The sequence below is a fragment of the Paroedura picta genome, chromosome 2, assembly GCF_049243985.1.
Source record: "Paroedura picta isolate Pp20150507F chromosome 2, Ppicta_v3.0, whole genome shotgun sequence".
Taxonomy (NCBI): domain Eukaryota; kingdom Metazoa; phylum Chordata; class Lepidosauria; order Squamata; family Gekkonidae; genus Paroedura; species Paroedura picta.
The window spans coordinates 102,217,482-102,244,570 of NC_135370.1; the positions used below are offsets into that span (position 1 = coordinate 102,217,482).

Here is a 27,089-nt window from a genome sequence, read left to right on the forward strand (position 1 = left end):
AGCCCCTCGACACGCTCCCCGGGCCTTGGCGGGTTCTCTGCCAGGGGACCTGTGGCTCCCCTCCGCCCCCGACGTCCTTTCGCCTGGGCTGCCCGCCCTGGGAGACCGACTGGAGCCCCGACAAAGCCGTCCCGGGGGAGGCAGGGCCGAAAGCCACGGAGGACCGGGGACCCGAAGGAGCACGCCTGCCTTCCAAGCAGACAGCCCGTCATGCCAGCCGCCTCGGGCGATCTGGGTCCCAAAGCGCTTTTCGTGGGATTTAGACACACACGGAGCGGTCGCTAGGTGACAACGGAGCCCCCCCCCCTCTCCCCTGCCCTGCCCTGCCTTTTCACGCGAAGCAGAAGGCGACATGGGGCAAAGGTGTCCGTCGGCGGGCTGGGAAGGAGCGGCGGCGGCCTGCGCGTATTGACCGCGGAGCTAGCGGCTTCCTTTCCCCACTGCTCGGCCCGACGGGGGAGCCAGCCAGGAGCGCGACAGGCTCCCCCCGCCCCCCCGGTCGGGGAGTGGGCGCGAGAAAGCAGCCGCGTGCGGGGGGGGGGGCGCGGGCGCCTGACTCCTCCCCCTCCCCGACGGCCGCCTCCCGCGCTTGGCCCCCTCATTAGCCGAGCCTCGGGGCTGGGAGGGCAAAGCCGCCGCCGCCGAGGGAAGCAGTCCAAGGCGTCTCCCTCCCCGCCAGCTCTGCCGCTGCCTCTCGCTCTCGCTCTCGGCGCGCTGCTGTCGGCCGGGCCCGCCGGCCACCCTGGAGACCAACCTGGCGCTGTCGCTCCTGCCCGCCGCCGCCGCCGCCGCCGCCGCCGCGGGCCTGGATGCGGCCCCCCCCTGCCTCCCCGCCGCGGAGCCCGCCTCCCCCAAGGGGCTGGCCTCGGCCGCCTGGTGCCTGCAGGCCGAGCCGGCCAGCCGCGGCCCCGGCGCCTGGACCAAGTGCCCCGGCGCCGGCGGCAGCGACTGGTTCGCGGCCCCGCGGCGGAAGGGCTGCGGCGGCGTCGGCGAGCAGATGGGCTCCGACGTGCGCGACCTCAACGCGCTGCTCCAGCCGCCGCCGCCGCCGCCCTCCTTGGCGGCGGGCAACGGCGGCAGCTGCCCCCTGCCCGTGAGCAGCGCGGCGCAATGGGCGCCCGTGCTGGACTTCCCGCCCGGCGCCTCCTACGGCTCGCTGGCCCCGCCGCCCCCGCCGCCGCCCCCGCCGTCGGCGTTCATCAAGCAGGAGCCCAGCTGGAGCGCCTCGGAGGCGCACGAGGAGCAGTGCCTGAGCGCCTTCACCGTCCACTTCTCGGGCCAGTTCACCGGCACGGCCGGAGCCTGCCGCTACGGGCCCTTCGCGCCCCCGCCGCCGCCCCCGCCGCCCAGCCAGGCGCCCGCCGCCCAGGCGCGGATGTTCCCCAGCGGCCCCTACCTGCCCAGCTGCCTCGAGAGCCAGCAAGCCCTCCGCAACCAAGGTAAGGAGAGCGGAGCGGAGGGGAGGGGAGGGGAGGGGACCTGCCTCGAGGCCCCGGAGCCCCCAGCCCTGCGCCGGACCCTGGGGCGCCTCCCCACGGAAGACCCGCCTGCGGCACAAGCGGGACTCTAACTTTGCCCCCCCCCCCCGGTCTCCTGCCGGAGCATCCTCGCCATCACCCAGGGAGGGGAGGGGAGGGGAGGGGAGGGGAGGGGGGGCAGGGGAGGGGGGGCAGGGCGGGACTCATGGCCCTCTCCGTAACTGCACACCTGTAGCTGCACGTTGGGCCAAGGCGAACGAGGGATGCGCTTCCAAATAAGCGAAGGGGAGCCAAGCGTGTATACGTGCGGCGCCCCCCCCCCCTGCCCGCCGACTCTGCAATGATTGCAGAACTGCCCCTAAATCCCGAGGCAGAGAGTTACCCGGGATGGGGTTTCCATTTAATATTTGAATTACAATTTAACTAATCGTGTCCAGATTAACCACATTGGGGATTGCTGCTTTCCAGTTTGGTCCGTGATGTAGTGGGTTTAATAAACAGCATGACTCGAAAGACCAAAAATGTTTTTTACTTGAAATATGATATATTGAGAGATGGAAACAAAAGCGCCGTTAAAGGCTCTTCCAGTTGACTGAGTTTAGTGTGTTTTAACACCCAGGAGAATTACTTTGGATTAAACGGGTTCCGGATGGGTACCTTTAAAATGCAATTAAAAACTCTGTCAGGACTGTTCTGGAGTAAGAGGGTTATGGATTGCGGAGGTCCTTTTCCACAAATGCACTCCTGATTCAGGACAATAAGTACAATTTTTGGTGTTCCATTCAGTGAATCAACCTTTCACTGTAATTTTCAAACATTCCATTTAAAAAAAGGCAAACGCAAAGACACCTTTAGCTTTCTCCTTTCCCAGAAGATTGTTACACTTCTCATTTCAGAGGGCTAGAGAGAAATCCCTCTGAAAGAGGTGGGAGCGAGGGGAAGCCAATATCAGTGAAAACAAAAATTCAGTGTTAATGTCAGTGTTCTTAATTCCTAAAGACTGGGGACTGTTGTCAAGCACACGACCACTTTTCCTTTTGTAGGGATCAGGTTGTATTGGTTCAGGTGGGTAGCCCTGTTGATCTGAAGCAATAGAACAGCATCTGAGTCCAGTGGCACTTTTAAAACCAACGAAGTTTAATTCAGGGCATAATTCCAATTGGTGGGCATGCACTCACCTTCAGAATTTGTGGAAACAATTTAAGATGAATTTCCATAGAACCAGATTTCATAAATTGCTGCATCCAGCTGGCATACAATAAATTGCTGCTAGTAGATTCTTCTACCAACCTATAGATAGTGTAAATAAAAAGTAATTGAAGTGTCATTTATCATAGTCTGCAAATGCAAAGGAAACAGGTAGGGAAATGTAGGGTTGGATTGAATGCTTGATCTGATTATGCCAAGAAGCTAACTGTGGGGCTAGTAGAATATTTTGATGCTGAAAGTCGCTATTTGTGATTTTTTGTGGGGGTCGGAGGATTCCCCCCCCCCCGGTCTTTTGTATCCTGCTTTTTACTACCAAAAGGAATAGTAGACTAAAAAGACATTCATCTCATACCACCAAATTTCGTAGGATCTATACATCAAAGACATGGGTTCAAAGATGTAGTCCTTTAGGGAATACTCTGCTAATTTGTACCAGAACTTTTATTTATGTGGTAATACATCTTGGTGAAATAATTGGAATTTATCTCTGCAATTTGTATGAATAATCGATTATTCCTTCTGACAAGGTTTTTCAAAGTCAGTTAAAGCACTAAATCTGGCACTTGGGGCCTTTAAGCCCTGAAGACTTATTTAGAAATGTCCCACAGATTTTGATAAAAATTGTACCCAAATACATATTATTGAATTATCATTGGTTTATTTTGGGTTATGGATCTTCCTGACAATCAAATAGATCTTTTCCCTTCATAATCCTCTGTTTCTGTCTGTACTGCCCACAAGGGGTAGGGAGAGGGATTATGAGAAACTAGACATAAATAGAAAAGCACGCCCTACTAAAACTTTCAGGTTCTTTCCTTATACTCTGGACTTGTCTGTATGAAGACGAAAGTAATGTCATGTATGAAACCAGTGGATCCATTGCACAGTTATAGCACCATTCATTCCAGTGAGGCTGGTGCAGAAGAACTTGCAGGTGGATTATTCCCTTATGGTGTCCTGATATTTTCCTAGGCAATAACCTACTTCAAACCTCAATTAAGTAAATACAGAAAATAAAGGAAACAGTTTCTCCATTTTAAAATATGATCCTGGAATGACAATGCAGAGCAATAGTGATATAAAATTTGAAAGAAAATTAATAGAATTGATTTTCTCATACTGCAATCATAGTACATTATTTCTGACGGAAAAATAGTTTCCAGCTATTCTAAAACATTTCCCCAAATGACTCGTTTAACAATAGTTGTTATTTGACTAATGAGATGTTTCCTAGTCTGAGATTTTATTTTCTCCAGTTGTGGATAAAACAGTTCTCCCAAGTTCATGAAGGAAATCTCTTTGGTTATTTGGGGCAGCCACTCCGTTTTCCTAATAACCCCCTCCCCCATTCCTCTTGCACCTGGGATAGTAACACTCGCTTTCCTACTGGGACTCTGTTGTCTGCATATTTGGCCAGACCATATCTTTACCTAATTCCACTAAACATACAAATCTACAGCATTTCTATGGGCTGGGGTGGGAACTGCCATATTGACTAGGGAAAATACATCTGGTGGTTTCTTAAAGGCTAACAAAATCGAGTTGAAGATGAACTTTCATCAGTCACAGCTCACTTCTTCAGTTATAAAGAAATAAACTGCTGTTCAGGAAAGCTCATGTTTTTTAAAACAATGTGAAGGTGTCATTGGACTTTCTGCTTTATTATGCTACAAATCAACTTGAATGGAGTGGTTTTGGTTGTTTTAATGTCACATGCCTTTGTCTGACATATTTCTCTATGTATTCTTTTATGCTTATAAATTAACTGTGCTCTGTGATTGTTTAAGAAGGAAAATATTTTAGATGAATGAGGAAGAACAGATATGCAAAAGAGAACGTGCATTTAAACAACATGAAAAATTGCCATTGAAATGCTAGAAAAATAAGTGCTAATGGACTTTCCCCTCATGAAATATTGCTTAGTTATTGTCCCTTGCATTGTATAACATTTCAGTTCAGTGCTGTTTAAAACCACTAAGTAAAAGTCCCATTTTTTGTAAAGACGACTTACAAGTCTATTAAGTTGTTTGTCTAGCATACTGTGGGAAGAAATAGTATAATTCCAGGGCACAGAAATTTGCCAAAACCTAGAATATTGGCCCCAAACTATTTATTTTTGTATTGCAGGTGTCTTTGCACCTCAAGAATTTGGGTTCAAAGGCTTGAATATTTTAACACCCCTCTGTATTTTCTCCCTGTTCTGACATAAAAGAACACTAAAGCCGAGAGTCATTTTTTAAAAAATGGACCGGGGAATCTAACACAGTGTACTCTAGTTAGTGTTTTTTTCCTGGTCACCTTGAGTGATAGGTTGGTCCAAATAATGATTCTTTTAGATTACACTTCCCGACACCCATCTACTGGAAAGTAGGAACGAAGAGTAGGAGATTTGTTAGCTGTCCTTACGGTGTCAAGGGATTAATGGCGAGGAAGAGCAAAGGGGGGTGAGGACTTGAGAACTTGAATAATAGTCCTGAACAAAAACAAACAGCTTCTTTGTAGCAGACCACGCTATAAATGGATGAGGGGGAGGGAAAGAGAGGGAGAGCACTAATTTTGGGGGTCTGGGAGGAATTTGGGAACCTTGGTAAACACTTTTTGGGGAATGAATATAATGTTCTTGCTTTGAATCGGTCAAGGCTGACTTTTAGGCTTAGACAAGTTTCCCCACCGTGGGAAAGATGTTACCTTGGCACTTTTGCCAAGTCTTTGGCAAAGGGGGAAACCTCCTTGCTTTGATTTTTCTATCTGCCCCCCCGCCCCCCTTTGTCCTTCCCATTCTTTCAACCAGCTGGGTTCTACCAACAATTGGATCCCGCTGGACGATTTGCCTCCATCAACAGATGTCCAAGTTTCAATTATTTTCGGTGCGTCTTAATCAGGCCAGCCTCCGATAAAATCCTAATTAAAGAGACCACGCTATCAGGAGGACGGTTCAGAACTCACCCTCCTTATCGCATTCCTCAAGCTTTGGGTCAAACAACGGCGGGAAATGTGGCCAAAACATCATTCTGCTCCGAGGAGACTTTTGAAGGTCACCGAATAATCTGCCTTTGGGCCGAGAGGAACTCCAGATCTAAAGTGTCAATGTTGCAAGACGGTTGCGAAGAGGAGGCACGAGGGGAGGGGAGGGGAGGGGAGGGGAGGGGGAAGTCTTTGCTTTGCCGGTCGCGAGCTGAGATAAGGGAGCCAAGAAGAGCTCTAGCCGGGGAGCGCGAGGGCTTGGGGACCGGCTTGTCATCGCTGTGAGTCGGCTGCGCAGGAGAAGGGCTCTGAGCCCCGGGGACGTGCCAAGCGCATGCCGCCGCCGTGGAGAGGCGCCCCCAGGCCCCTTCTGTCGCTGCCAACTGTTTTGGGGGTGGGGATTGCAGCGAACCCTCTGTCCCTTTCCCTGGAACGAAATTCACGACCCGAGAGGGACCCACGGCTTCACATCACATCCTGTTTTCAAGAGACACGAACCCCCCCCCCCCCGTAGCCCAATTTATAACTCTGGAAAAAAATGCAAAATGATGATTTATCCCATTTATATCCCAGGCCTGGACACATTACAACCAGGGGGAACCTTGCAAATGCCTAAGTGGCGGGCAAATTTATGGGCGAGTCCCTTCAGGTAGGCAGGTTTTGGGCCTCGTTAAGGTTAGGACCGGGAAAAACTATGAGTTGGACTTGATTGCAATAGAAGCCGAATGGCTGGAATCCAACCCCCAGAGTGTTCGAGGGTTACTGTGGGATACACTTCAGGTATCTTGAACCGGACTCATCCATTGAAACCATGTCCCCGGAACCCGAAGGGACCTGCCAGCTGCAGCCCACACCAAAGGAGGCCCTGCTATCGCCCTAAGGAGGCCCTTTGAGGTTTCCACGCGGACAGCGCTTTCAACCCCCCCCCCCCGCATGTTTACCGCTGCCGAAAACACGCCGTTGCGTGTAAAGTCGGCAGTCTGGATTTAACTGAAGTCAAAGAGTCTGTGTCCCCTCCTCGTTCTGATTCTCCGGCTTGAAAACGGCGGCATAAAGACAGCGGGGCAGACTTCCTTGGGAGATTAATTTAGCATCAGGATATATATATATATATATATATATATAATGTGTGTGATTTGGAAAGGGCGGGTTTCAGGAGTCAGGCAGGCGCTGCTGCTCGCATGTCTGGCTGCAAGTCACACGGGACTCAAGTCGGGGCGATTCCATTGATTTCAACAGATTCCAATCTGGAAGTTTTCTTTTACTAGACGATGGCCGGTTGATTTCAATGGATTTCCCTTTCGCGTTAGGACGCAGTCTTAAGAACGCTCCGTCTGGGGCGAGCCCATTGCAATCAATGAAAATGTTGAGCTTCCCGAAAGACGTGCCCAGTCAAGTTCTTGCGGCTTGTGGTTGAGGAAATCACTCACTGGAGTCCACTGGACCTGGATCCCCCCCAATCTAAGATCAGCCGCCCCTTCGTTTCCCTCTTCATCGCCATCTGCTCCCCCAGAACGACCTGCCCCTGGAGCAGAAGCTCCGTGCCGCGAACGTATCTGCTAAAGACCTCGTGGGCGTAAAGTCTCTGGCTGTCCCACGCCGAAATCATCCCCACTGCGTGACGCGGCTCACCTGCATGCGTTGGGAACGCGCTCTCTTAAAGCGAGAGCATGTCGAGGGGAACGGGGTGGGAAGAAAACGGCTTCTACACGGGAGAGCTTTCGGGGGGAGGAATCCGCGCGTGTTGATTGGGAAAGTCTCAGAAGGGCTACGCTAAACATTCCTTGGTCTCGGGCTAAATGCTGATGAGCCGAGAAGCCTCAAAGATAATATTACTTTGTAATTACTTTTTAGCTGAAGTTGTTTCACTGGCTCCAAGTAATTAATGAAAGTTGGTGTCTAAACTCCTGATTTACGATGAGGTGTCAACCTGGGGTCACCAGAGGCGATCCTTTTACTTCTGAATTCGCTCCTTTTTTTAAAAAACATAGCCTGTTTATTATTGTTTGAGCCAGCAATTTTCGCTTAAAGTAGGAGGTTATTTTTCATTTAATGGCTCGCTATTTTTATTGCAGATGCTTTAGAAAGTTAATCTTATAAAACTAGTGAGAAGCCAGAGAGATGGAGATTAAAGGGTAAGCCTTACACGTGAAAGATGGCTTAGCTCAGCAGATGGGAACTTTCTCTTAAATATGAGAACTAATGAATGGAAGGGTTGCCGCAAACAATCTGCCCGCCCCTTTCATGCATGGTGAAAAATCTTTACTCTTGCTTTACCATCAAAGTAAGTGTCCTAGGACAGAACCTCAGCATCCCCATAATTGTACCTCTGTCTCAAATAGGCTAGGATTTACTTCCAAGTGAGGTTAAGATGATATTACTACAGAAGTGTATCACCATGAAATCTGTGTTAAATGTGCCTAATGGCAGGTAGATTCTCTCATTGTCTAAGTGCCAGTGGTTCTCAGAGAGACAGCGATAAAAGCAATAGAACAAAGTCCAGTCTCACCTTTATGACTGACAAAGTTTAATTCTGAGTGTAAGCTTTTGTGTGCATGGACACTTCATGAGACCAACATGGCTACCCAGAGAAATAAGCAGTATCACCAATAATTTGCACAAGAGAACCGAGGCACAGAATGAATTAAGTGACCTGGTCTGTGCCTTTGATTTTCACTGGCCTTTAATACCAAGTTCGTCTTTTCACCAGCTCTGTTCTATTGTTGAGAGTAAACATGTGAATGTACAACAGGAATTAGGATTTATGGCAAGGCAGGGTTGCTTCTCACCATCCCTCTGAGAGCTGAAGCTATGTGGTAGAGAGCATGAGGCAAGGCTGGAGATACAGCATTTGCTACAGTTGTGCTCCATGGGTTTATCTGGGCTCATTGTGATGGCTATCTCTTCTTGTCGACAGGAGCTGCCAGCTGCTGCAAAGAGCGTAGGCTTCAACTTTTTGACGCCTGCTGGCCTATTTGCCTGGGGGAAATGTTTTTTTTTTAAATCCAGGAAGCTCTTTCATGAGAAAGTTCAAGGCTACACAATTCAGCTTCTGATTCCTGACTCTGTTGTTCTCTTGGCAGGTTACGGCACAGTGGCGTTTGATGGAACTCCAAGTTATGGACATACTCCCTCTCACCATGCAGCACAGTTTACAAACCACTCTTTTAAACACGAGGACCCCATTGGCCAACAAACATCTCTAGGTAACTGTGCCAAGGCCTCTCTGGGCAATGTAGCAGTGATCACAAGGCAGTAAGATTCTGTACTCTCATACTCACATGGGTATACACAAAAGCCCTGTAATGACCCATAATGACCAGTTCACACATGGGGATTTATGACTGAAAGATAATACAAATACAAGTTAAATAATTTGCATCCTTAGTTAGAAAGTAGTGTGTACATGCACATGCACAAACACATTACTGCTATTGAGAATCATGACTGCAATGACAATTACCCTGCTCTTCTGAAATAGTATGGTCATTAAAACAAATGTATTTTGATTTTATCCCAGAACTATGCACAATATTTTGAGAAGTTGTTGGGACTTTGTATAGGATATTGTCCCTGAAGTCAGCAAGAATTCAAAAAAAGGTGTTTTAAACTGATGTGTAAGTCCAGCCTAAGCAACAGACAGACACAACAGGTGCTTGATGTACATAGGGCACATTATATGTACTTAGGGCACATTATATGTGTACCTACTCAGGACATCCATTGCAACCAATGAGTATCAGAATGCTTAACTTTGGAAGGATTACTTTTCCCATTTATATTACATTTAAAGGTCTTCACATACTGTTTACAAACACCCTTCATGTAATGCCTACTGAAGGAAACATGAATTGCAATCTCTGTTTTACAAAGAGAAAGCAGGCTAGGGAGTCATGGCCAAATGAGATCTGTACCAAAGACCATGCACCTTAGACTACATCAGCTGTTTCATTTTGATTACATGCTTATTAAAAATTAAAAAAACAGCCACCAATTTTGCATTTTGTCAAAAAGTAAAGTGGTTTTCAGAATACCTGGGGATCAGAGTCCTTCTCTAATGAAAATGATTATTTGAAAAAGAGTCAGTCCCTTCTCTGGGGTTTCTGATGATGCATTAAAAATCAGCATCAGGCCACACTGCTTCAGAGTAGTGAATTTTTCTGTGGTTTGTCTACAGGTGACCAACAGTATTCGGTGCCTCCCCCAGTCTATGGCTGCCACACTCCCACAGACAGCCAGGCCTTACTCCTGAGGACTCCATACAACAGGTGCGAAGGCTTTATGTTAATACAACTGTAGTTTCCTCATCCCCTAGTCTCTGTGGCAAACAGCTTTGTTGGTGGGACAAACTACTCTGGTTAAATGGCTATCGTCCTCCTTTTCCTCTTCCTTTTCACCTTTTGTGAGTTTATTTATGTAAGAGCAGGTATTCATCTTCCGGGAATAGGCAGGGTATATAGTTTTATCACATCTTTCCTTTAGGAGAGTCTAAAATGCAGATAACAGCAAATACTAAAAGCAAAAGCAGAAAATCCTATATTATCCCATCATGTGCATTGTTCCTGAAAAATAAATGAACCGCAGTGTTAATTTTATTATCAATTTCTGCTCTATGAATCACAATGATGTAGTTAGCATGATGTGTCACTACTCTAAATATCATGGATTTTATTCTACAAGGGATTTCTGGTTAACAGCAGTTCAAAGGCTTTTGCGATTGTGGGTCCCTCCCTTATTGTGCAGTAAGGGTTAGAATGACCTTGCTATAATCAACCAATCAATCCACTAAATTGTAAAGGATTATCACTGACACAGGATGACCACAATGGGTCTTTTCAGTGAAGATCATATAAATGTCTAATGTTGAAGTTCCTTAGAATTTCCATCTAATAGTTTAATGTTTCTTTCAGAGTCCAGTTTAAAGGCAAGCTGATTTTTTTTTTTAAAAAATAAGCTCCTTGCTGGGTTTAATGGCACCAATTCGGGCTGAGACACAACAGTCCTTGTTTAAACCATGGATCTTCTGACAGTGAGATGGAAAATTATGAATGTAATTAATTCGTTATTAATAATCTGTGTCTTCAATTAATGGGTTTGTTCCTTGATGGTCGCTGGTAGTTTCAAAAGTGGATGTCACTAATAAATAAGGGAAAAGGGAGTGACAGGGTGTGTTCCATGAAAACAGAATGACAGAACAGAATACTAGTACTTAAAAATGTCAGGGCATCTCTGAAACAGATAACATGCTGGAATTTGGAGGCATTCAAAATTAATCAACATTAAGAGCCTTTTTCCTGGGGATTAATACCAACTGAGACAAACTTGCAAGGTCCCAGAGGGGACAGACTACAGTTTTAAATCTGTATTTCACAATGTTGGGTTAAAAGAGGGAGGAATTTTATCCTTTGTTTCATAGCACTTTGAGTATCAAGGGTATTTTCAAAGTCCTCAGCCATACATATCCATGCATGATGAAAACCAATGGAATCCTAGTTGTTTATTCCAGAAGGTTGCAGAATTGCATCCTCTTAAATTCTCACTAACATTCTGATGTGTTCTGCAATGGCCATTCATTATTACAGGGAACAGTGGCTGAGAATGGGGAATGGATAATAAATCCTAATGTACTGTCTCTGGTGGGCACACATGTTTCAAACCAACACTATAACTGCTGTTGGTATTCACTTTGGCAGAGGGAGAGAGAGTGTGTGTGTGGAGAAGCGTACCTTTTAGTTTATTTTGAGTTTGTTTAGGAGCCAGACCTAAATCCTCCTCCCCTCTCCCCCACCTATTCTTCAACTTTTGATGAACTTGGAACCAATCCCATGTCTGGAGAGCTGCTAAGAAACATGTGCATACAAAAACAATGAGTTTCTACAAAGGGAAACTGCACAGGCTTGGTTATATCATGTTGATTAATCAATTCTGGACAGCAAAAATATTGTGTCACTCAGTTCCAAACACTGTTTTGCTAGCAAACCTGCCTAAACTTCAAGGAAATGAAATGATGTGGTAATAAAGGAAGCAGAGCCTTTAGAAGAAGAAGAGTTGGTTTTTATACCCCACTTCTCACTGCCCGAAGGAGTCGCAAAGCAGCTTACTATTGCCTTTCCTGTTTGGTGTAGTGGTTTGGTGTAGTGGTTAGGAGTGCCGACTTCTAATCTGGCATGCCAGGTTCGATTCTGCACTCCCCCACATGCAACCAGCTGTGTGACCTTGGGCTCGCCACGGCACTGATAAAACTGCTCTGACCGGGCAGTGATATCAGGGCTCTCTCAGCCTCACCCACCCCACAGGGTGTCTGTTGTGGGGAGAAGAATGGGAAGGCGACTGTAAGCCGCTTTGAGCCTCCTTCGGGTAGGGAAAAGCGGCATATAAGAACCAACTCTTCTTCTTCTTCTTCTTCCTCTCCCCACAACAGACACCCTGTGAGGTAGGTGAGTCAGAGAGAGCTCTGACAGGACGGCTCTGTCAGAACAGCCCTATCAGGGCTGTGACTAGCCCAAGGTCAACCAGCTAGCTGCATGTGGGGGAGCAAGGAATCAAACCCAACTCACCAGATTAGAAGCCATCACTTTTAACCACTATACCACCCTTTGAGATACTGTCAGTTTTTATTCAGTTTAGTTGCATACAAATAACTATGACCATGTGAAAGTCATGTCCACAATCTTCTGCCAGATATAAGAAATGAAATTTTGAAACAGACTCTGAAGTTGAATTATAATGGCTTTGGTGCCTGCTGCATTAAAATAGCAGTCTAAATTTCAGTACGATATTATTTCAGGACTAGCAAGAAAGCCCATTGCAAGCAGGAATGCAATGGGCGCTAGGACCAAGGGGACACTGGAAGGTGCAGATCTCTCGCTGTGTGTCTCTTGGTGTGCCTCACAGCAGGAGGCATAGCAGGTAATTAGGGCTTGTTCTTAGGAGGGAAGGAGGGTTGGTCAGCAGCTTGGGGCAGCTCTCTCTATGTCTCTCTCTGCCTCCCTTGCGGCAGGAGCAATAGAAGGGAATGAGGGCTCATGTTTGGTCTGGCAGGGCTCTGTGTTTCTCTCCCTGTCTCTGTCACATCTGAGAGGAACGTGGCTAGTGTCCAGGGTAGGAGGGAGGGAGCTGTAGGGGTAGGGCCAATCAGGGTGCAGCCAGTATTGCTGGCTGCATCCTGATTGGCCCTATTCCAAGTTGGACAGCCAGACACATTACAACCCCCAGGCTGTTTCATAAATATATAGAGGAACCATGGATAAGGATGATGTTGCTTCTTTCTCATGCACAGATATCTCTTATACTCTCATATAAGCTGACCCGCATATAAGCCGAGGCACCACAAAATCTGCGCAAACCTATTGACTCGCATATAAGCTGAGGGTGGGAAATGCTCCATCATCAAAGGCTCTCCCATCCAGTCTCGCCCCCCCCCCCAAAATACAGAAAAGTCAAGAGGATGAATAGCTGCTGGTTTTTTACCCCACTTTTCACTAACCAAAGGAAGTGGTTTACAATTGCCTTCCCTTCCTCTCTTGATGCCAGACACCCTGAGAGAGCTCTGACAAAACTGCTCTGTGAGAACAGCTCTGGCAGGAGAACCAAACAGTGACCCCAGGCCAGCAAACCAGAGCAGAACAACAGTACCCTAAATTGGCAACCTATTACAACAAGTACAACAGCCACCAAACTGGGAGAATGGACAGCTCTAACTACAACTGCAGTAACCCCACAGAACAAAACATGGAAATAAAGAACTGTAAAACTGAACACTGAAAGAACTGTAAAAAACAACTTTAAAAGAAACACAAGTCAGAGCAAGCTCAGCTTACAGTACACATTTGCAAAAGACAATGCATCGATTGGCTGGCTTGAGCAGGCTTTTTAAAATTACCATATATATAAGCTTTTTAAAATATATAAGCTTTTTAAAATTACCATATATATAAGCATATAAGCTGAGGAGGGCTTTTTCAGTGTGAAAAAAGGTGCTGAAAAACAATGCGAGTATATAGGGTAAATCCCATAATTAGGTCCAAGCAAGGGAGAGACCAAAGATATGAACAAAAATGTGTTCTGCTGAGGGGTCTTGTATCAAGGTTCTGGACCAGATTCATTAATGTAATTAGTGAAAGTCAAGTTCAGTCATTTAACAAAAAAAAAGTATCCTAGGTATCACTTGTTGCTCACAGGTCAGTCTCAGAAATGCTGCAGCAACAGTTGTTTGTTGCCACAGCTCTGGTTCTTAAAACTCTCCTATTTTCTATCTTCCCATTTGTGGAAGAACTTTTCTGGGTCTCAATATGACCTGCAGAGAGTTATAAAAGCTTCCATGTTCTACAGGGAAGCAACAAACTTTTAAAGATCAATTATGACAAATCTAAAATTCTGATTTTTGCAAAATCTAAAAAGTTACCAACCAGAAAGTGGATGTTTGTTCTGGTATACCCCAGAATTTCAGCTCATCTCCAGACTCCAGAGATCAGTTTCCCTAGACACAATAGATTATTTGAAGAATGGACTCTATAGCATTGTACAATACTGAAGTCCCTTTCCTCCCCAGGTGCCATCCCCAACTATCCAGGAGTTTCTTAATCGAGATTTGGCAACCCCACCCCTCCCATCCCCTGCCATTGACCAGGGGAGATCTGACAACCCTAGACTCTGATCTATTCAACAAAGAATGCAGTGATATCTGAAAGTGTAACAAATGTATATTTACTTTTGTAGTCTGTAGGACAAATCTATAACGTAAACATTGTTTACAGTCATTTTTACTCCTTGTAAATATAGCAATCAAATTTATCTCACACAAAAGTATTTCAAGATCTGCAATAAAAAATAATGTCACTTAGAAACAATCAAAGCTCCAGAATGCTGGAGCAGGAAACCCATTGAGATGCTGTCAGGGTTTTTTCAGAGCCATAACAGTGGGAAGGCAATACTGTTCATTATGTTCATGCTAACTCTCCAAGGGCAGCATATTTGGAAGAACAGTTAATCATCTTTAATGACTATCTGGCAAGGCAGTTCATTCTCTGAGCGCAACCTTTCAATGAATGTTGAAACAAGTAAAGGTTTGTTTCTCAAAACATTTAATTCTTCACCTATCAATGATTACAACTGAAAAACAGTTGAGAGGATACCATTTATTGTTGGACAGGCAACAGTCATATGTTACTGAATTAGGGGAGCAAGCATTTTCAGTTGCATAAAACGTATTTTCTGGTGTGTGTATATCACAATATAGTATTGTGGGTCAGAGACCTAAATAGCCAGTTTCTTAGCATGTTGCCTCTACAGGACAATAGGAATTTATGACTGAAATACTATCTTCAGGTTTATTTATTATAGTCCACCTTTCTCACAGGGACTCAAGGCAGATTACACATTGTGAGTCAGTACAATCATCAAAATGGGACATTCAGTCACCAATGCATTATGATTGTAAAGTCTGGAACCACCAGAAAGTACTGATAAAAATATGCTGTATTAAATGATACAGAAATTACATAATAGAATCCTACTTACAATAAGCTATATACAACAGTATAGGTAACCGTCCCAATCATTTATCCAAGTAAGTTTGTGAACCATTTTGTGCTGTGCAACTTCTATTACCTTTGCAGAAAAGCTCTTTTGAATAGTTCAGTTTTATGTGGGAAAGCCAAGAGAGTGGGAGCTCTTCTGCCCTTCTTGGGCAGGCCATTCCACAAGGTGGGAGCCACAACAGAGAAAGCATGGGCATGAGCAATTATTGTTTGTGTCCATTTGCTGACTGGCTTCTGCAGAAGCCCCTGCTGACATGAGCAAGGTTGCTGTGGTGGAGCATAGAGAAAGAGTTGGTTCTACAGATAAGGGAGGTCAAGGCCATGGACAGCATGGACATGATAGCAAATACATTAAACTGAGCGTGGCAACAGACGGGCAGCCTATGGAGCCACTGTACAATGGCAACAATGTGCATGCTCTGACTCGCTCCCATTAATAGATAAACTTCAGCTAATGCCAGATTATTGTTCCCCATTTCCAGTTGATATGTGTAGTCATTATTGTAATCAGTCTTGCATGTAAATTTTAGAAGAAGCCATCAAGTGCTGGTGTTACCTAATTAACCTAGGAATTAAGTCACATGCAAGTTTGGTGTAGTGGTTAGGAGTGCAGACTTCTAATTTGGCATGCCGGGTTCAATTCTGCACTCCCCCACAAGCAGCCAGCTGGGTGACCTTGGGCTCGCCCTGGCACTGATAAAACTTTTCTGACTGAGCAGTGATATCAGGGCTCTCTCAGCCTCACCCACCTTACAGGGTGTCTGTTGTGGGGAGAGGAAAGGGAAGATGGCTGCTTTGAGCCTCCTTCAGGTAGAGAAAAGTGGCATATAAGAACTAACTCCTTCTTCTTCTTCTTCTTCTTCTTCTTCTTCTTCTTCTTCTATTAGAGTTGCCAACTGATTGGAGAAAAAAAAGTTCCTATTCCTTTACTGGCGCTTTAATGGATTTGATTTACGTCCATGGCATGATAAGTTTCAGCTGCCCATTTCCATTCATTAAACATTTATTGAAGGGGTGGTATATTTTTCTCCAGGCCTGCTGGCAAACCTAAATTTTGACTTAGTTGATAACATACCATAAACTATTAAGTGAAAGGTGATTTGCTTAGAATAGTAATTTATTTGATTTTTATACCACCTATCCTGATAGACTGGCTCTGGGCAGTATTCAGTAATTGTAGCTAGTTGGTGTTAGCAGAGCATAGCACTCTTCAGGGGATATAGATAGAAAGGCAGTCTCCTAGATATGTAGGATCTGGACCACAGGTAGCCTTGTGGGAAAGAACCAATACCTTTAACTTGGTCTGGAATTCAACTGCGAGTCTGTGCAGCTGTTGGAGCACAGATCGAATATGTGTCCTCCAGGGCATTCTTGTGAGAACTCTGGCTGCCACGTTCTGGACCAGTTGCCATTTCCAGAGTAAGGATAAGGGTAGGCCTGGATAGAGTGAGTTATAGAACTCCAGTCTAGAAGTGACTGTTACATGGATAACTGTGGTTAGGTATTCCGGGGTCAAGTAGAGTGGTTTGGCCCACTTTGTAGTAGGTCAAGTAGTATGGCTTGGCAAAAGTGGAAAAATGCTATTGATAATGAGCCATCAAGGATCACACTCAAATTCCTAGTGAGACCTTTGTAGATATAATTAGTGTACCTGTATTCTTCTTTCAGGTTGATTCTGTACAGGTGGAAAAGGCCAAGAGGGCATTCATATGGAAGCGGGTTTAATCTCCACTTCCATATGATGCAGCCAACAGGCAGGCCCCTTGCGAGCCTGCTGCAGATCAGATTCACAGTTGCCCCAGAATAACGGAACAAGGATTCTTCCATGTTCCTTTAGCCCACTGCAGGGGCCAACAGGGCCTATCCCACAACAGGCCCATGTGGACAGGGAAGAGCCAAGTAGCCCAGAGGGGGCAAAAAAAGCCCTGTCAGCTTTGCAGTGCCATGGGGCAGACTGGGGCAATTATTTTTATTTTGCAGAAATTTTATTCCTGCAAAATAACTCCCCCGTGTGCCCCCCCCCCCGTGTCAGAACCATACCGCCATTGCTTTGTTTCCTGGGGGGACACGTTTCAGTGCTGGAGCAGACCCAGCACTCCCATGAGGACTCAAAAAGCTTTAGAGTATGCAGCTTTGCAACATCACACTGTGTTACAACAGAGAATGTTGCAGGACATAGGATCCAAAACTGCTGGGAAAGCTGGGGATGGATCGAACAGCAATTAAACAATGCTTTTGTGAGCAATCCTAAACAGGTCTACTCATGATCCTGTTCAGTGTTCCAGGAAGCGTTCTTACAATTGCACAGTTAATTACTGAAATGGATGATTCCTGAGTTACACCTCCCTGCAAATCCATCTCTAATATTGGGCACCATAATGATGCAAAGTGCAGAGCAGGGGTAGTCAAACTGTGGCCCTCCAGATGTCCATGGACTACAATTCCCAGAAGCCCCTGCCAGCAAATGCTGGCAGGGGCTTCTGGGAATTGTAGTCCATGGACATCTGGAGGGCCGCAGTTTGACTACCCCTGGTGCAGAGTGTTCACAGTCAGAACTGATATTATTCTTATTTTAGATGCCTTTAGATTCTCCCAAATAGATCATTTTCCCTATATTTTTCCTATAATAAGAGGCAGTGGATATTATCCCTGTGGCTGTTATGCTTCTATAGATACAAATTCCTATTTTTTCTACAATTAGGGTTTCTGTGGTTTAAGCACTGGAACATTATATCAATTCAATCCTTTAGTTCTAGTTCCAGATTTCGGTTGATGTCATTTACTTGGATTTTAGTAAAGCTTTTGACAAGGTTCCCCATGATGTTCTGATGGATAAGTTGAAGGACTGCAATCTGGATTTTCAGATAGTCAGGTGGATAGGGAATTGGTTAGAGAACCGCACTCAAAGAGTTGTTGTCAATGGTGTTTCATCAGACTGGAGAGAGGTGAGTAGCGGGGTACCTCAGGGCTCGGTGCTTGGCCTGGTGCTTTTTAACATATTTATTAATGATCTAGACTAGATGAGGGGGTGGAGGGACGACTTGTCAAGTTTGCAGATGACACCAAATTGGGAGGACTGGCAAATACTCCGGAAGATAGAGACAGAGTTCAACGAGATCTGAACACAATGGAAAAATGGGCAAATGAGAACAAGATGCAATTTAATAAAGATATGTGTAAAGTTCTGCATCTTGGTCAAAAAAAAAATGAAAAGCATGCCTACTGGATGGGGGATACGCTTCTAGGTAACACTGTGTGTGAACGAGACCTTGGGGTACTTGTGGATTGTAAACTAAACATGAGCAGGCAGTGTGATGCAGCGGTAAAAAAGGCAAATGCCATTTTGGGCTGTATCAACAGAGGCATCACATCAAAATCACAAGATGTCATAGTCCCATTGTATACGGCACTGGCCAGACCACACCGGGAGTACTGTGTGCAGTTCTGGAGGCCTCACTTCAAGAAGGACGTAGATAAAATTGAAAGGGTACATAGGAGAGCGACGAAGATGATCTGGGGCCAAGGGACCAAGCCCTATGAAGATAGGTTGAGGGACTTGGGAATGTTCAGCCTGGAGAAAAGGAGGTTGAGAGGGGACATGATAGTCCTCATTAAGTATTTGAAAGGTTGTCACTTGGAGGGCAGGATGCTGTTTCTGTTGGCTGCAGAGGAGAGGACACGCAGTAATGGGTTTAAACTTCAAGTACAACGATATAGGCTAGATATCAGGAAAAAATTTTTCACAGTCAGAGTAGTTCAGCAGTGGAAAAGGCTGCCTAAGGAGGTGGTGAGCTCCCCCTCACTGGCAGTCTTCAAGCAAAGGTTGGATACACACTTTTCTTGGATGCTTTAGGATGCTTAGGGCTAATCCTGCGTTGAGCAGGGGGTTGGACTAGATGGCCTGTATGGCCCCTTCCAACTCTATGATTCTATGATTTCCGGAGTTGTGAAGACAGGAATATGACAATGTTATTTCTTAATAAATAAAAGGCATTTAGCATATGCTCAAAGGCACATTTCTTTCACATGGACAGGTTAGTTGTAGCAAGGGAGTTTGCAGTTATTAATTAAAACCTTAGCTTTGTGAAACTTTGTGTACATACACATTCCAATGAAAATTACCTATGCTAATATGGCAAATAGGACAACCCCCACATGGTATTAATATTACTTTTAACTATGGATGTTAAAGATGAAGGATACAAAACAAGAATGAGATGAAGGAGCCAAAGAGAAAAGGTATGTGACAATAATTTCAGTGAAAAAGGGGTTCATTGACTGAACTCTAACCATGCTGTAGCTTCTTCTGTCCTGGATGAACTCAGGAGCAAAAGTGTTCATTTGCTTGCACAATAATATAACTAAAGACTTGCCTTAAAAAAATCAACACTGGGTGTGCTGAGAGGGGGCATAGATCCAATGCTTCTTGTGACTATGGGTTTGGGGAGAACTGTGTTTTTTAAACAATATACTTCATTAAGAAGAAGTTGATTTGTATACCCTGCTTTTCTCTAACCTAAGGAGCTTGTATATCCTGCTTTTCTCTGAAGGCATCTCAGTAGCTTACAATTGCCTTCCCTTCCTCTTCTCACAACAGGCACTTTGTGAGAGAGTTGAGTTCTGAAAGAACTGTGAGTGGCCCAAGGTCACCCAGCAGGCTGCATATGGAGAAGGAGTTGGGAATCAAACCTAGTTCTTCCTTAAATCCCTAATCTTTTATATCTAGTCACAAGTCACAGAAATATCAATTCCATTGTAATTAATTGTATCAAAGCTAATCTAATTTTAAATAAATGTGTTTCTGATAGGGATATATTAAATTAAAATGAAAAATCAGACAGACATCTTCCCCCTTTCCCATCTCTCTCTCTGAGCTATGAGCCTTCAAAAACAATTTTTCTTTCTTCCTTCAGACAAAATGAATTCATCAATTGGTAAGAAATAATATGAATAAACAGATGTTGTTACTACTATGTAAACTGAGTGATGTCTTAAATCTGAACTCTTTTTTTGACCTTCAGGTATTTCCTTAGTCTTCACAAGTGCAAAGTTTGCAGTGCAATCCTAAATCAAGTCAGATCTTCTAAGTCCATAGATTTAGAACGATTTACCTCTGTTTAGAATTGTACTATCAAACTATGCCCCTGAGAGTAAGCCCCACTGGACATTGTGGAACTTAACACACATGCTTTGGCTTGTGAACCATGCATAACATAGAGGGAACTTTCACCAGTATTTGTTTATGCAAACTAACATGTCTGCTACATGGCTAATTGATAAATTTGAATAATGGAATGCTTACCTGGCAAGAATTCAAAATTAATTTCAAGCTTGTATTACAAATGTTTTATTGTAGTGTTGTGATTTGTAATTTAGAGCTATGTATATATTAGTTTTTATTTATATTTTAAAATCAAAAATAAACTAAGAACAAAATACCTTTTTAGAAGAAGAAGAGTTGGTTCTTATAGGCCCATTATACAAGGGGGGGGGAAATAACGCGCTTTCGGGGTGGAATGGCGGCGACTAAAATCACCGATAATGCACGGAGCCGGCTGCAGATTCGGTGCATGCCGCTGAAAAAGCCGCGTTAGCAAAACGTGGAAGAAAGCGCAGCTTCCGGGTGATCGGGGCGCAACCAGAAGCTGCACCGGGGTCGCCGCGTGCATAATCGGTTACTCTGGGCTTTGCCACCATTGCGTCGCATCCCGTGCATAAGCAGTTTGCTTCACTTCTTCCCCCTCCACGTTTTCCATGTGACCCGAAATCGCTGTTTCGGTGGCCGTGCATAATGGGCCATATGCCGCTTTTCTCTACCCAAAGGAATCTCAAAATGGTTTACAATCACCCTCCGTTTCCTCTCCCCACAACAGACACCCCATGAAGTAGGTGAGGCTGAGAGAGCCTTGATATTCCTGCTTGGTCATGTCAGAACAGCTTTATCAGTGCTGTGGGGAGCCCAAGGTCACCCAGCTGGTTGTTGATCCGGCTCGCCAGATCAGAAGTCCGCACTCCTAGCCACTACACCAAACTGTACTTAAAAAAAAAAATCCGTAACTCTTAAAGGTACAAAAATTCCCAAAAATCTCACTGTGGCAATACCAGTTACTATCTATCTAATACATTCTTCTCCTGTTCTCATTGGAGCACTAGGCAACATACATAGTTTTCTTCTTGCCTCCTTTTATCTGCCCAGCAAACTTGCATTCATCCCAGAAACCATATCACCGTACTTGTTTCATGTGTACATGTGTGTTTACTAAGTTTAATGGGCAAGCAAAAACTGTAAAACAGCACAGGCCATAAATATGCATTAATTTTCAAAAGCTGTAGTTTAATTCAAATGTTGGTGTGAACTTTTCTGCATAGTTTGCTCACGTAGTTTGATGCAATAAATGTGTTTAATGCTGAAAATTTACTATGAGTCACACTTACAAAGACTTTAAGAGCGGAGGAGTTGAAACTCAGATTATAGCTGTTTCTGGACCAAGGTCAAGAACTCGTAGGCAGCAGAACAGGCCAAAACAAACTCCATATGATCTACTACTAGTTTCCTTTAAAGTTCCTTTTGCTTAGTGTTAACTTCCTTTTATTTCATTCCAACTAACATTAATCCCTTTTGTACAAATGCCTTTCCCGTCCCACACTTAAATTTAAAAACATCTTTGCAAAGGAAAAAATGACTTTGTAATGCTTCGTTTAAAGCAATATTGGAGCTGAAATGATTCACTTAAAAATAATGGATCATCTTCTCTCCTATCAGTTCTGCCTCCTCAGACTGCTGTAAAGAAGAAAAGTTATCTGAATAAAGCTTTGGGTTCCAAGAATACATCCTATTGTGCTGATGGAGGCAAAACAATATCTTTATTTTTATTTTAAACATAAGATTTGAATATATTACTCATTGTGAAGCCATAGAGCTATTTTCTGCTCATGTATAAACTGGAATGAATAACTCTCAGTCTTCAAATCTCCTTCTCTGGCTCATTGTCCTTAATGAGTGGTATTCAGACCACATGATCAGCAAGTCATATCCTGGCATATGTTCTACCTTGTCTTACACAGGAAATGTGCAGTTGGATTAAGCTACTTTTGACAATTGAGGTTGCAATCCTATGTCTGCAAGGCATAAGTCCACTAAACTCAGTCGGATTTATGGTACTTCTGTGTACATGTGTAGCATTGCATGGTATGTTTGCTACTGGAGTTGAAACAAAGGCTATTCTCACACTAATACTACTGTGTCCTTTAATTAATTTGTATAGTGAACCCATGACTTACCTAGTAAATTTTGTGTGATGTAAAAAAACAAAAAAGTAACAAGGGAGAGAGGTGACCTTGAGCCAGGATTGTAAAACAGCTGTTCTCGGAAAGGGCTGTGTTTCAGGATCATGAAACAGTTAGAATTTTATCTTCTGTTAACAGATAAAGAGGAGCAAAATATCTCAGTGAAAGGGCTCATTGTTGCCATGAGGAGAATTCATGCACAAAACATAGTTGTGATAGGGAAACAAGGAAAGCACAAAAGTAAGGATCAACATGAAACACTGTCCACACCAGTCACGACAAAATCACATTAATGAGGCAGATAATATTAGAGGGCAAAACCAGAAGTACAAGTGATGATGGAACACCAGATGCAGACTGCATGTGAATTTTAGCAGTATATCACAATAAAAACTCCTTACATGAGCATAACGTGGTTAGAGCCCAAAGGACAGATAAGCCATCCCCTTCCAACTCTTTTAGGCTGTGTGAAGTGTGATAATATGAAAAAATTGAATTTCACAAATCAAATATTCTTTTCTAGTTTTATGCTTAGTTTTGATTTTAATGACACGTTTACAGTGCAATCCTAAAAACCCTTTCCTGGGAATATACTCTATCAAATACCTCTGAGTAGAACTCTGTGTAGTCCAGTCTTAATACATCTACTGTTAACTTTCTCTGCCATAACCTTAATCAAAAGCTTTAAGAATATTCCAGGTTTGAGGTACCAGGAACAGGTATTGTAGTGTGGTATATTTTGTTTATTGGTACTTAGGAGTAATAAAAAGAGCCTCTTGTGGAAAAGAGCCTCTTGTGGCGCAGAGTGGTAAGGCAGCCGCCTGAAAGCTTTGCCCATGAGGTTGGGAGTTCAATCCCAGCAGCCGGCTCAAGGTTGACTCAGCCTTCCATCCTTCCGAGGTCGGTAAAATGAGTACCCAGCTTGCTGGGGGGTATACGGTAATGACTGGGGAAGGCACTGGCAAACCACCCCGTATTGAGTCTGCCATGAAAACGCTAGAGGGCGTCACCCCAAGGGTCAGACATGACTCGGTGCTTGCACAGGGGATACCTTTACCTTTACCTTTAGGAGTAATAAGCAATATGGAAGACTTTAATTTTACACCTAGTTATTCTGTGTAGGGAAAGTACACAGTTACTTCTTAGAGTCTGATTCAAAAGACACTTTTGCAGAGCTGACTTAAATTTTTTTGCCATCTGTAGTGAAAAGGCTAACTTGGTGGCATACCAGGGATGGGGGCAGGGATAGAGTCTGGAAAGGCCTTTGAAGGGGAGCCCTTGAAGCCAAAGTCATGCTGCATCCAGCCAAATATCCTTCCTATTTTTAAATTGCAGTTCTGGCTGCAGCCATTAGTGGTGTAGGGAGGTCTGACCATAGCAAAGAGAATTCTAGGATCAGCTTGATTTTCCTGTCTTGAAGATGGAAGCAAACTTTCTCAGTAGATCATAAAACCAAGCCAGCACACTGATAGCTGCTATAGTAATTGTCACCCTGCAGATCCTTTTCTCCAATAGTTAGCTCTTAGTTTCCTTGCACCTAGCTCAGTTAGATCTTACAAAACAGTAGTGTGTTGCAGCAAGATAAGATTTATTTTCCTCTTAATTTGTCTCCTTCTTTCTCACACTTTTCTCATCCATTTTTGTCTGCCTTCACCTAATTATTCTGTGTCCCCACTTTATTTTCACTTCTTGCTCTCAAGACCTTCTCATTCCTATTCTGCTTGGTGAAAGAATGTATTTAAGAGTAGTACAGTAGAAAGACTTAGTTAATATTATGAATGGGAGGTACTGTTTTTCGGGAGGGGGGGGCACTGGTTCTGCTGGGCTTCCAACTCCCTCCCCTTGCTTAGACTGCGATTCTGTGCTTGAACTTAGCTTGCATTGTCACAATGGCACTGAGTTCTGCTGGACACACTGTGATTGTATTGGTGTTACTGGGTACTCTGTACATAGTACTTGTTCTGTTGAACTTGCAAAAATGCACCCCTTCAGTTTCTACAGTAGAGATTCTTTGGTTTGACTCTAGTCCTTTGGAAACAAAAGATGATGGGAATACCTGGGGGGGGGGTAGTATGTGTCTTAACATCCAGTCTGGTGAGGCCTGTGATCACTATTTTGTGATGCTTTGGCTAACGTTATTTAGTAAATGTTAGTAACCAGCAAAGGCAGACTCCTAGCTCTCAAAAATGCCTTATAGGTGTTTGGGATGGTCAGCTCCTGAGCTTCAAAACAGAGAACAGAAGCCCTCCCAAGTCCCTGTCCTGCACGTGAATGGTGTGATGGATTTTTTTTGGTCATCAAGTCACTGATGTCTTATGGTGACCCTGTATCGTTTTCAATGCAAGAGATGTTCAGAGATGGTTTGCCACTGTTTGTCTCCACATCAGCCCTGCTTAGCTTCGGAGATCTGATTAAATCAGGCTGTTCTGGAGCTATCCAGGCAGGGCTGGGCAGAGAGTACTGACTGGTTCAAGATCACCTGCAAGTTTCTATGGCTTGAGTGGGGATTTGAACCTGGATTTCCCAGATCCTAGTTCAACACTGTGAACACTACATCATGCTGGCTATCATGATGGAATAGCATTTTGGAATTTGATTGTTTAAAATCTGTCAGGATTATATGTACATACAAAGTTAAATAAAATACCACTGTTTACATTCCTTTTCTGGCCATTGAATACAAAGTTTGGGTCCAGTGACACTTTTGTTCTGTTGCTTCATCTACCTGAATCTATGTTCTGGCTACTCTTTTTCATTTTCATTATTATTACTGAAAATAAGTTAAATATTAGTTGTTTCAGTTTAGCTAGTGTACAGATAAAATTGTAAGACTAAAAACTCCTTATTTGCATATTTCATTAATTTCAATTTGATTCCCTCTCCAAATAGATGTGTTTAAGATTCGAGTTTCTGATGTTTTAATTGTTCTATATAGCAGGTATAAACTGGACTTTACTTTAAGAACAGAGCTGTCAAAGTTCTGAAGGGCTTGCAAAATAGTGCTCACCTGCCAGTTGTACGGTTGAGGCCAACATCGGGCACACAGTAACATTGATATGGCCTCATCTGTACACCGCTCGTGGCGCCGCGGGCGCCACGGACTAAATAAAACTGTAAGCCCTCCTGGGGCGGGATGTGTCCGGGATGAGGAAGGGTCCGGATTGGACCCTTCCTCATGACAGACAATCGGAGGGACCAATCGGCAGGCGCTTTGCGCCTGCCGATTGGTCCCTCTGATTCCCAGCAACTGCGAGCCGCGCACAGCGCGGCTCGCAGTTGCTCCCGGCCTGATGCGGTGAGAGGCGCGAAGCGCCTCTCGCCGCGTCAGGCCGCCGCCCGAGGGAACTCCCGGCAGTCGCGCGGAGCGCGGCTGCCGTGGGCTCCCTGATTCCTCCATTGATGTCGCCGCTGCCGCCGTCGCCGTCGATGTCGGACCTTCCGGGAGCTCCCTGCTTCCTCCGTTGATGTCGCCGCTGCCGCCGCCGCCGTCGATGTGGGACCTTCCGGGAGCTCCCTGCTTCCTCCGTTGATGGCGGCTCTTCCGGCGGAAACAGTCATGGCGCCATTGTCGATCGCGTCGTCGCGGAGCGCGGCTGCCGGGGGCTCCCTGCCCGGCGGCCTGACGCGAGGTCCTACATCAGATGCGGGCGGCGGCGGCGGCGCGATGGACGATGGCGCCATGACTGTTTCCACCGGAAGAGCCGCCATCAACGGAGGAAGCGGCGCCGCGATCCCAGGCGGCGCCCGCCCAGCGAACGGCGGAGCCTGGGCCGCGATCGCCGCTGGGCCCATGCTTCGCCGCGCTGCCAAGCCGCAGCAGCAGCAGCAACTCCCCCGCCAGCGCCACGGGCCGCCGAAGAGCCACTTCAGGAGCCGGCGAAGAGCAGCCGGCAGGAGCCGCGGAGGTGTGCGCAGAGGAGCTCAACCCGCAGCCGAGGAGCCACCGAGGAGCCGCAGCCCTCTTTCAGGTAGCCTTTCGTCCCTTGCTCTCGCCGCTGCTTGCTAGAGCCCATTGTATAAAGAATACAATGGGCTTTTTTTACTAGTAGAATCATAAGGCTGGAAGGTCATACAAGCCATCTAGTCCAAACCACTGATCAATGCAGGATAAACCTAAAGCACCCATGAAGCTCCCCCCCCCATGATCACCATTACTATAATTATTACCAGAGCCTGGATATCCAGGCAATAAATGCAATCTGGAAATTAAGTTCAGAGCACTGTGCTACCAACTGAAATGAATTTTAACTTATTTATGGGTTTTACTGTTTCAAATATACATATGGATTTCCTATGTGTTGTTAGTTGCCCGGAGACTTTTGTAAAAGAGGGGCAGCCTACAAATCCAATTAATAAATATTCAATAAAAGATTAAAATATTTGATTCAATTTTATTGCTAACATTTAGCACACTGCTGGTATGATGACACAGTTATATTCATTAAATAAAGACAGACTAATGATATTCAGATATTTATGTGCTGCATTAAGAACCAGTGGAAATCTATTAAGTGTAAGTTTATTATCTATTCATAACATTTATATCACATCTTAGAAGGTCTCCTAACTTGGCAGTGCCCTAGTTTTGGCAGGTTGCTGTGTCATGTGCCTT

At 44.9% G+C, this 27,089-nt stretch overlaps 1 protein-coding gene and 1 long non-coding RNA gene across 4 annotated transcripts in view; one reads left to right on the top strand and one right to left on the bottom strand.

Annotated features, from left to right (window-relative positions):
- LOC143830075 (uncharacterized) overlaps positions 1–5,754 on the bottom strand; it is a 41,296-nt gene extending 35,542 nt beyond the window's left edge. Inside the window, exons 1-2 of the long non-coding RNA XR_013228339.1 lie at positions 5,634–5,754; positions 2,657–2,768 (exon numbers count right to left, since the gene is read on the bottom strand). This is a non-coding gene — a long non-coding RNA (uncharacterized LOC143830075). The remainder of the gene's footprint in view (positions 1–2,656; positions 2,769–5,633) is intronic.
- Positions 586–27,089, top strand: part of WT1 (WT1 transcription factor) — a 60,989-nt gene continuing 34,485 nt past the window's right edge. Inside the window, exons 1-3 of one of the 3 annotated variants that reach the window (XM_077321949.1) lie at positions 586–1,439; positions 8,735–8,857; positions 9,829–9,919. In XM_077321949.1, the coding sequence (XP_077178064.1) occupies positions 998–1,439; positions 8,735–8,857; positions 9,829–9,919 (656 nt within the window). In that variant the 5' untranslated portion in view covers positions 586–997. The remainder of the gene's footprint in view (positions 1,440–8,734; positions 8,858–9,828; positions 9,920–27,089) is intronic. The other 2 variants (XM_077321948.1, XM_077321947.1) reach the window with 2 other exon arrangements.